General features: G+C 44.3%; 1 protein-coding gene across 1 annotated transcript in view; it reads right to left on the reverse strand.

Annotated features, from left to right (window-relative positions):
* VSTM4 (V-set and transmembrane domain containing 4) overlaps nucleotides 1-11,734 on the reverse strand; it is a 96,827-nt gene that overhangs the window by 82,382 nt on the left and 2,711 nt on the right. The window contains exon 3 of the mRNA XM_008576040.1: nucleotides 11,422-11,720. Within this exon, the coding sequence (XP_008574262.1) occupies nucleotides 11,422-11,720 (299 nt within the window). The remainder of the gene's footprint in view (nucleotides 1-11,421; nucleotides 11,721-11,734) is intronic.

Here is an 11,734-nt window from a genome sequence, read left to right on the forward strand (position 1 = left end):
AGAGGGTGAAGGGCCTATAAAAGGGCAATGGGGACCCCGATGAGGCAGTGAGAGGAAGACCTGGGGCTTAATCTGTAAAGCGCATGCCCCATGCCCAGCAATTCACCAGCAACACTGACTGTGCAGATGCATGGGGCAGCCACCACCTTCGTATCGACAGGGCAAAGTAAAGCCAACTTCTCAGAAAGTAACATTATCTGAAAAAGTCTGTACCACAACTAGCTACATATTATTATCGGGGCTTAATCTGTAAAGCGCATGCCCCATGCCCAGCAATTCACCAGCAACACTGACTGTGCAGATGCATGGGGCAGCCACCACCTTCGCATCGACAGGGCAAAGTAAAGCGAACTTCTCAGAAAGTAACATTATCTGAAAAAGTCTGTACCACAACTAGCTACATATTATTATTCCTGTAAAGAGAGAATTTGGCCCCCAAAATATGAAATCTTCACCTCATTCTAAAGGTGATCTTGGAATTTACCCTGAAGAGGACAAGAACTACTACTTGTCCTGGTCTCTAGGGACACACGATGCTCTCAGTTTTTAGGACAGAAATACTTATAGAAACTTGTCGGACCCAGCTACTTAAAAAGCAACACTTAGCTGGTTTTTTGTTTGGTTTTCTGTTTTTGGCCTAAGGGTCGAAGAACCAAGAGCATCTGGAAATCTGTGCACTGGGCCATGGTGCCTGCCAGGTAGGAAACTCATTCCAATTTAGAATCCTCTCAATCTCCCCAACATAAATAGCCATCCCCTTGCCAGGAGAGAGGCACGGCTGAGCAGTCTCCTCTCCCCACACCTCTACTTGCATCCATTTCTTTCCCCCCTGCTTTCCTCTTGCTGACCACTCCGGCCTGGCTATGCACCACAGTGCCAGGCACGGGGCCCGTGGGACTTGGGCAGGGTTTCGCTTCATCACGTCCCACCTGCAGTGAGGTCCACACCTGCATCACCACTCCGGCCTGGCTATGCACCACAGTGCCAGGCACGGGGCCCATGGGACTTGGGCAGGGTTTCGCTTCATCACGTCCCACCTGCAGTGAGGTCCACACCTGCATCTCCCCTGCTTGTGATGAATGAGGGAAAAGCTGTACCCAGAGGTGGTTGTCATCGCAACAAAGGATGCAGATCTCATCAGGCAAATGCACCTCATTGCCTCCTGGAACAATGTGCACCTCTGTGTCTCCCACACTGATGCTCCCGGGAAGGAGCTGCTGCCCTGCACTCTCCGGTGGCTGCTCTTCTGCTGAGATCACTGTGCCTCTTCCATAGAGTCAACGGGCTGGCCTGGGGGGGCCTGTACAGTGGACACCAAGCAAGCAAGCTCCTTCCACAGCCCCAGGGCTCTATCTGTGACCCCTGACCTTTGGGGATCTCACCCACCCACCTACTTGATTCAGAAATCAGGTGTCACTAGAAAGGTCAGAAGGCACTTAGGACCCGCATGTCCATGTGCCTACAGCACATCCCTGCAGGGTGTCTCCAGCTATGTCACTCTCCTGCTCTCAATCCTAAACTTCCCCTATGGACCTGCTCCATCTTTTGTGGTCCCTTTGTCACCCCACACATACTTACTGAGTTAGACCCTGGGTGTCATCCCAAATCTCTCTCCCTCACCCACATCCAGTCAGTGAAGACTTCTCATGAGACCTCTTAATATCTCTCCATTCCTATTGCCAAATTAGGTCCTCCATCATTTCACGCCTGTGCAATGACGAAGAACTCCACCTCCCCCAAACGCATGTCCCCAAGCAGCCAACAGAGAGATCCATCAAGACTTGAAATGCTTCACAAGCTTTCCTAACGTGGAGATTCCCTTGAAACCTGCAGATGGTAAGATCACCTAGACTGTCTGTTAAATGTTCAGATCTCATCCCAGATCTAATAAACCAGAATCTCCTGGATGGATGCTTGGGAATCTACATGTTAACAATGATCCTGAGGATTTCTATAATCAGGCCAGGTAGATAATACTGGCCTACAAAATCAAGTGGAAACACCTCAATATTTGGGACAAGCCCCTGTACGATCAGCAGTGCCTGCCCCTCTAGTTATCCACACCACCCCCATAGGAACCACCAGCATCAGCTCCAGCATACATCTCCCTCAGCCCTTATGGGACCCTCCCGTGCATCCCACAGTGTCCTGTGTGCACCTTTACCATTGCACTCCCACTGGGACACTCCATCTGGTTGTTTTTGCTGCCCTCATAGCCAGATCTACCCGTGTACTCCAGTCTCCATGATAGCAACGGCCTGGCACAGAATAGTGTTTAATGGCATACCCACTGAGAGAAGAGACAGACGAATCCACCCCGCACTGCTGAACCTCACAGTCCGTATTACTTTCCTGTGCAGTTTCTTCACTGAGCTGAGCAAAGCTTCCTTGAATGAATGGATCCTGTCTACGAAGGCTGCTGCTCATTTCCTAACCATGTGACCCTTACCACTCTTCCCTGGTTTGAATCTGTCTTTCTGGAAATGAGGTTCCCAGAGCTGACTATGTGGTCCCCGTTAGCGTATCACCAGTGTAGCGCACATGACGCTATGGCCTTCCCTCTCAGGGACGTGGCAGGAAACCCCGGCTGTGCGCAGGGCATCTCACATGGCAACAGCTTATCTAGGCCACCCGCCATTGTCACTCCAGTCCCCACACACGGACAGCCCCCTGGCCTCCCTGTGACTACCCAACAGTGCTTGCGATCTGCTTTCCCCAAATGCACTACTCTGCCATTTTTCAAATTGAATCTCATTTTGTTATTTCCTGCCTATATTTCTTACCTCTCCAGAATCGTTTTTATTATGTTTTACTCATCAATGAAATAGGAACATTTCCCAATTTTGCATTTTGTATAAAGTCCATTAGGGTGGTGTGGGCTCCTTTTTCAATGTCATTGATAAAGCAATTATATGAAATCAAACCTAACACGTACCCTTATGATTCCTCCTGAAACCTCCCCAGGGGGTTCCAACGCCATAGGTCATTTGAGACTTTTCCATCCATTTCCTCTCTAAGGAGGGTTCCCACCCAGTGAAACCGTCACATGGCACAGGCAACTGAAGAAACTGCGTCTCTGTCTTTGCCTTTTCTCTCACCTTTGTGTAATAAACATGACACTGACACTGTCTTCTGGTGTGACAGATGCTTTACAGTAAGCAGGCGTGGCTCCACTGTCCTCTAGAGGCTCACATGCTTTCATTCTTCATTTCTGTCGTATCATTTTGTGCCACTTGACACTAAAAACCCTTGGTGCACCCAGGAGCACCCCACTAATCCCACATGCACATAATTTGCAGATAAACCCCAATTTAGTATTTCCTCACTCTACAGAATCCCCAGTTCTCCACCATACTTTAATAATTTGCACAGTGGAAACATAAAAGGGCAGCTTACGCTTTGCCCCAAATTAATGCAGCTTACACTTCTTAGCCAAACACTTTCACAAGTGTCTCCAGGAATTTATTTATTAGTGTTAATTTCATTCCAACAATTTGCTACTTATTGTTTTATCACCATACACCCAGGCTCAAGGACATACTTGGATTTCGGGAAGACCAAAAATATGCAGAGCAAAATAAAGTAAATAACTCTGCAGGTATTTCATTGGGCTCCTTATTTGGATTCTTCGTTCTGATTTTTTATTTTGTGTGATGTTTGTAAAGCATTTCGCAAGCACATGACTAGTGAGCAGGACTGTGTCAGGGGCCACCATCCTAGGGCTGCAGCAGGCTGTGGGTCGTGCACAATCTCCTGGACGCCCCTTGTAACTCCTCCCTGTCTCTCCCACTCAAAAGACCAAATCAAAGCACAAGCAATATGGGCTGGTGTTATGATGATAGACTTGACTCCACTGTAACATGTATAAACAATTGAAATCCCCAAGCTGAGAGACTTTAATCAGTGTCATGACAAGTTGATTGTGATGCCCCAATGACATCCATGGGCTTAACCTATCAACAACCTGGCAACCAGCTTTCCCAGCAGCGACCTTCTGCAGCTGTTGGGCTCACTCACCTAACTCCCATCCCTTCCCTCCTTTAACTTCTTAAATGGTGATCATCCCCAGGTCAGAAGGACCTCCAGCTAAGGAAAAGTGAGAAATCCCGGAAAACAGGAAAGGTGCCAAAAGGCTAGAGGCATGCAAGGGTCTTGCTTAAATTTTTTTTTTTTAACAAAACAGGAAAGTGGGATACGAAAACTGTAGCTGGTGGGATTTTCACCTGTCTCTGACAGGTTTCTAGAATGGATTTTTAAATAAGGGTTTTAAGAAATTAAAAAAAGAAAAGGTAAGTGACTAAGAGACATTGTCAGGGTGATCTCAATATCTTTTCTAACAGGGTCACTAATGGGGGTCATGAAAAAGTCATGAGTAGCTCAAAGCTGGCTTTCTGGTAAGGCAACTGACAGTCTCTAATGGTAGCCATATGAGCCAGATGGAAAAATGTGGTCAAGATAAAAATCCAAATGTTAAAGTTAACATTCGTAGTAGCGTCAGACAAAGAGTACAGGTAGACAACACTATCTCTGAAGTACTGGCCGGGGCAATACAGTTAGAAAAAGTAATGAGATATAGATTCACAGACATCATTGAGAAGCAACTGGAAAAGACTACTTCTGAAATAATAAGGTGACTCACTATGTTGCCAAATACAAGTCAACAAATGTCAGACTTTTCTATGTACCAGCAATAATCAATTTAAAAGCTGTGTGCATGGTGGGGTGGGGGTGGGGGGGAAATACTAACCACTATAAAATACCTAGACATAAACATATAAAAAATGTTCAAGAGTCACATGAGGAAATTTTTACTGAAAGACATGAAAAAAAATCTCCAATACATAAAGGAATGCAACACGTTGCTGAATAGAAACATTAAAATTGTAAAGATGTCTGAGATATACATACCACCGCAAAGTAATCTATAAGGCCAATGAAATCCTAGTCAAAACCCAACATAATTTTTACAAAACTAGTTGAGTCTCAAGATCATCTTAAAAGAAAAACTAAGTGCATAGGAATAGCTAAGACAATTTAAAGACGAGACTTGCCCTATTCTGTAATAATTAAAATAGTGCTATATTGGTGAAGTATACACCTTTTACATTTAAATGTAGGAATTTAACTTATGAAACGTGATATTTCAAGACAGGGAGGTATTATCTGTTTAACGGGTAATGGAGGGACAACAGGTTAACCATTTGAAAACATAAGATAAAATAGCTACTACATACTTATATTAGAAAGTAGCTACATAAGATAATACATATGTTAATCTGCTTCACCAGTGTACCCATTTTACTGTCTATGTGTATCCCATAACATCATGTTGAAAACCTCAAATATAGACAATAGAATTTATTTTTAAAAAGAAGAAAAAGATTCTAAAGAGATAAAAGAATAAAGCTTTCTTTTAGTTATTTTAAAATATTAGAGAAAAACACGGAAAACACTTTTATAAGCTTGGGGCAGGGAAATACTTTCCAAGATTAGATACAAAATCAAGTTACCATGTGCAATTTATTGAAGGTAAATTACACCTCAATAAAAACAGACTACTAGAAAACGGAATACCATAAAGGAAAAACAACAAATTTGTCTTCATAAATATCCCAAAAATGTAAAATATCTACATGGTAAAAGAAAACATAAACAAAGTGGAAAGACAACTGACAAGCAGGAAAAAAATTTTGCACTAGATATACCAGCTAAAAAATTAATAATCAGAAATACACACACATACATACACACGAAAAGGACAGCAACTCAATTATGAACCATTACAGTAATAGGCAACTCACAGAAGAAATTTTTTAACAGCCAACAAATATATGAAAAGATGTTCGACCTCACTAATAATTGAGTACAGCAATAGAAATTAAATTGTGTTTTATTGAATATGATAGTAGGAATTAAAACAACAATGAAATATTTTTCTCATTCTGATAAATAATGGAAAAGATTAATAACATTGATTGTTAATGAGGCTTCAGGTAAATAGACACTATCATGCAATGATGGTCAGAGTATAAATTTATATAGCATTTTGGCATTGTCTATTAAAATTTAAATATGCTCAGCCTTACACCCAGCTATTCCCTTTCCAGGAATCTAACCAGCAAAAACACTTGGATCTATAAGGATGTATAAGGATGTTCACTGAAGCACCATTTGTGTTAGTGAAAAACTGGAAGTTCCCATCACCAGGGGATGACTGGATGCAGTTTGGTATTGTCTCATTATGTATTATCAGCTGCAAAAAATATATATCTAATATCATCAACGATACTTATAAAGCAATACATGTACTATTGTTAAAATCCACATGTGGGAGCATGCATGAATGTTAATAGGAAGGGGTCTTGAAAGATCTAAACCAAATCATTGCCAATGATTACCTCTGGGATGGGAGTGGAACTGGAATGCGGTAGATCGGATGCCCCTCCAACCTCATTGAGGCTTAGGACCGTGCAGTAGTGAACAGATTAAAAAAGTTGGTAAGGGGCGTAGTTCTGAGGGTTTTAAAAGCATAACACATGAGAAGGTTACTCTCTTTCTGCTCCATCTTCTGCCATGTGAGACCCCTGAGGTACTGTCACCACCAAGGCCTTCACCAGATGTGTTTCCTGGACTTTGGACTTCCCAGCCTCTGATACTGTAAGCAATAAATTTCATTTTCTTTATAAATTACCCAGTTCTGTGTATTTTAGCTATTAGGTTGTGGGGTAAAGAGACTTTCATATTTTACTTTTTGCATCGTTTGACTCTTTCACATATAAATCTTTTTGCATCATCCTTCTGCCACAGCAGCTTACAGAAACAGTGGAATGACAACACAATGTTATGTCAACAGTGATAAAAACAGAAGTTACATGATGTCATAGGTGGGCGAGCTCTCCATGGGCTGGCATGCTCAAAGAAGGCATGATGGAAGAGGGAAGATGGATGGGGGACCCCGTGTAAGAACAGAATTGGAACAGGCAAGGGAATGAGAGGTGAGGTCTCCCAGAGAGGGTGACTACACCCACCAGGTCATGCCTCCCTCAAAGTCATCCACAGCAAGAAGTGCTAACGCCACCTAACAAACAGCATTTCATGAGTTCATCAAGTATTTACTGAGAGTCAACTGGGTACCAGGCACTGTCCCAGGAATTCATCATCATCATCATCACCATCTTCAAAAAATATATATCATTACAGTCAGGGTTGTCCAGAGAAACAAAACAAACACACCCGGAAATAATGTTTTACCAGCTATCTGGGCACATCTTAGCCCAGTCAAGCTGACACAAAATTAACCACCATAATCCATGAGGGAAAGGCATTTTCAATGCTGGTGGGAATATTAATTTACTAACTGTTCCAGAAGTCAATTCACTTCTTTAAATTATATGCACCTTTACATTGGGTATACCCTTGGACCTAGCAATCTTATTTCCAGGACTTTATGTTATGAACAGGGACATTCACGGAGATTTACTGACAAGAATTTAGAGCAGGTTAAATGTCCAGTAACAATAACCGGGAAGCTAAATTGTGGTACACCTACATCATGGAATACTATTCCATCATTAAAATTATGTTCTGGAAGCATATTTAACAAGCAAAAATGTGCACACTATTCAGTAACGTCAGAAAAGCCAGTCACAGAACAGTATTTGTGGTAATATTGAAATCAGATTTTAAATTTTTATTTACATAAAATGACTGGAAGGACTTACACTGAAATGTTAAGTTATGCCTGGGTGAAGATATGGTAAGTCATTTTTACTTTCTTTTTTAAACCCTTTCAGTATTTTTCCATGTTTTCCATAACTGAACTATATTTGTTTTGCAGTAGGAAACAACCACTATACGAAAAGCAGGACAGATAATAAGAGCCAGCACGGCTGTGTCACCTCCCTGTGCCAGAACCATTCCTTAAATATATCAGTGCAAGTCTCTCTTATTTGCTGGGCAAGGTGTTCATAACAGGGAGATTAAAAGAGACCAGGCACCAGTGTTTCTTTCTGGGAGCTTGCAGTGAAAGACAAGCAACTTTGCCTCACATTAAAGCACTGCAGAAGGACAACATGATTAAGTCTGCGGTGAGAGCAAACGGTGGGGGTAGTATTAGAAAGCAAATCCCAAGGAAAGTGCCCTCTCCCCTGGACAGCTGGGAGATTCCTGCAGAAAGGAGGGAAGCAGTGTGAGCACTTTAGCAAAGACAGTCTGCGGGGCCTGGGGAAGGGCATTCCAAACACCTCTGAGAGTTCCTACTTAATGTGCCAACCCAAATGCATTTGCAGGCAGAACATTTCATTGTGCTGTTTGTGCTTTACATACAAGAACTATTAATAAAAGTGGAGATTTAGGAAAATGAGGCCCCAGGAGCTGAGCAAGGCAAAGGGCCCCAGGAAAGGAGCCCTGGGAAGCCAGAGCTGTGGCCCCGGAAGGACAAGTGAGCCAAGACTCCACTCACCGCCCCCCACTGAGGTGGATGCACCCCATCCTGAACAAGCCATTCTGGTTTCAAGCCACTTACTTGGGGTTAATTTCCTTAACCCCCTTGGCCTAGTCCCCTGGAAGCCTATGTGAAACAGTCTATAAGGTACGGTAATTGCTTCCTAGGGTGTGAATTTCCCAACAGCAAACCATGCTCTGCCTGGAAGCTGAGGCAGAGCAGACATGGTGAGGGAGGTGGAGCTTGCCGGGAGGTAAGAACCACTTCCAGGTGAGAGGTCAGGGGCGGGGGTAGGTGAGAGGGAGATGGAGAGACAGACAGAAACAGACAGAGACAGAGAGACAGAGAGACAGAGAGAGGAAAAGGGAGAGAGATGGTGAGTGCGGCAGAGGGGAGCTGAAACCACTTCCAGGTGAGAGGTCAGGGGCGGGGGTAGGTGAGAGGGAGATGGAGAGACAGACAGAAACAGACAGAGACAGAGAGACAGAGAGAGGAAAAGGGAGAGAGATGGTGAGTGCGGCAGAGGGGAGCTGAGGAGGGGAAGAAAGAACAGGGGTGGAAGGAAGAGAAGGGAAGAGCAGGGAGGAAGGAAAGAGATTCTTATCTCCAGTGAAGTCTGACAATCTGCCTTAGGTTTGGGGGCAAGTTCCCAAATAAATCTTCTAGAAGGAACCCAGCTTCACTCACCGAAAGCAGATTCACATTAAGTAACAAATTGTGCTTACTTGAAAGTTGTGAACCTTTCATATATTCTAATCGGCAGAGCACGGTCACTGCCGAGAGGCATAGTGTATGACTCCAGAATGTACTATGACGTAAAGACAAAAGAAAAAGCACATACATACACACACACACATATATATATACATGTAAGATCCTGTGCTTTAGAGCCTAGTGACATTTGGAGGAGTGGATCTCCTCCTCAGCCTCTGGTCATCTGATGTATTTTTTATTTTCTGTGCTAAAGAACATAAATATAGTAATAGTCATTTGTTTTCTTGAATTAATTTGCTTAAGGAGTAAAAGTGCACAATGTTTTGCTTAATACATCATCCTGTGCTTACAACCATGACAGTAAGTAAACTCCAAAGACAAAGCCGGACTACTTTAAAGATGACCCATACAATTATCTCACTTTACATGTCCCTTATTCCCATAGGACATTAAAAATACCTTTCACAACTGAGTTGTATCCCTTAAAAAACCTTAACAAAGCTGCATCACTAAGACTTTAATACTGTATTACATGTATATAGTAAAATTAGATTCTTTTTCATATTTGGAACTGTCAGCTTTACTTCGTGATCCTCTTGATCTTGTGTCAAACTCAATTCAAGTTCAAAGCAATCAAAGATATAATTTTAGTGAGCAACAGAAAGTCTTACTAGAATTGCAAGAGGTGTCTTCTTGAATAGGACATTGGTGATGAAGAAGGATGACCCTCAGATATGGCATTTGGTCACTAAGAGTTTCCGGAAATGCGGCCCACACCTCCCGTCTGTCTCCAGGAAGGGAGAAGCCGGACTACTTTAAAGATGACCCATACAATTATCTCACTTTAACATGTCCCTTATTCCCATAGGACATTAAAAATACCTTTCACAACTGAGTTGTATCCCTTAAAAAACCTTAACAAAGCTGCATCACTAAGACTTTAATACTGTATTACATGTATATAGTAAAATTAGATTCTTTTTCATATTTGGAACTGTCAGCTTTACTTCGTGATCCTCTTGATCTTGTGTCAAACTCAATTCAAGTTCAAAGCAATCAAAGATATAATTTTAGTGAGCAACAGAAAGTCTTACTAGAATTGCAAGAGGTGTCTTCTTGAATAGGACATTGGTGATGAAGAAGGATGACCCTCAGATATGGCATTTGGTCACTAAGAGTTTCCGGAAATGCGGCCCACACCTCCCGTCTGTCTCCAGGAAGGGAGAGCTACCTCTGGTCCTTTGCCCGCCTCCTGATGAGTTTCTCAGTGAGCTGTTGCCTGAGCTTGGAACGGTTCCACTGGGCATCAGACCAGAGCCACCAGCCTACCCTGCTCCCACGCCTGGCAACTCACATGAGGACCTCCCAAAGTGTGCTCCTCTGTGGGTGCCCGGCATCCCCCAGCCAACGTGATCAAGGCTGCACAGACGCGAGCTGGAAGCTGGACACGGACAAAGATTCTCTTCTTAACCCAAGTCTGTCCAGGCTCCTCCGGGCCCTTTCCCAAGTAGAAACCTTGGCCTATAAAAACTTGAACAAGCACTAACATAGTTTCTAACAGCTCAAGGCCGCATGCCTAGGACAGCCCGACCCTCCTTAAAGTGCCTGCCTGAGAAAACTCAAGGCTGGCCAAAAAGTTATTGGTTGTTCCAGCTGACACCTGAAGGCAGAACCGTGTCTCCCAGTACCTGTGGGAAAGCAGGAGCCTAACTTCGATAAGCTCCAGAGCAAACCCAGATGAGTTCCACGTGGACCAAACAGCCGTTCCTGCTGCTTTTTCTAATTTTTACACTTCCCTGACTCTACTGAACCCCCACTCACCCCCCTCCCTCATGCTCTCTCTAAATCTTTCACCCGGTCACCTCTGCACACGTCCAAGTTGAGTTCAGCTCACACGGGACTCCTATCGCAATAGCTGCTACTGAATAAAACCCGTCCTGACCCCTTTGACTAGCATCCAGTTTTATCACACAGCCAGCACACAGCCAGCCCAGTCTTTCAGACATGAGAAAGGTGTTGCCCAGAGTGTGGGCTGGGTGGCATGGGGTGGGCCCTTGCTCCTTTCTGTCCTCTCTTCCATGTCTACATCACAGGTCAACTCCAGTGTCCAAGTAAAGACCTAGCTTCATCCCCCACCCCCGCTTGAGTCACATGGCTATGACCCACACAGGCCAACAGCTAGAGGTTGCCCTGCATGGCAACCGGAGGAAGGGCCACTGACCTGTCCCCCACGCCTGTCCCAGAGAGATGGGGCACCCCCTTACCTCTCATTTCTGTTGCCGAGGAGCCGTTGGACCAAGCTGTCCATTTATTCCTGTGCTTGCTGATTTCCTGGACTTTGCAGACGTAATGCCCTTGATCTGCTGGCCGGAGGGTCAGGACCGAGAGCCTGTAGAGCACCCCCTGCCTCTCCTCAAGCAGGCGCAGCCTCTGGCGGGTGGTGCTGCGGCTGAAGTTGCCATAGTACTGCACCGCCCGGAGCTTGGTCATCTTCACCATCAGGGCCTCCGGGGCGTCGGAGCGCGCGAAGAACCAGCGCACGGCCAGCAGGCTGTCCTTCCGCCTCTTCTGGGAGAC

The sequence above is a fragment of the Galeopterus variegatus genome, unplaced genomic scaffold (genome assembly GCF_000696425.1).
Source record: "Galeopterus variegatus unplaced genomic scaffold, G_variegatus-3.0.2 Scaffold1276, whole genome shotgun sequence".
Classification (NCBI taxonomy): domain Eukaryota; kingdom Metazoa; phylum Chordata; class Mammalia; order Dermoptera; family Cynocephalidae; genus Galeopterus; species Galeopterus variegatus.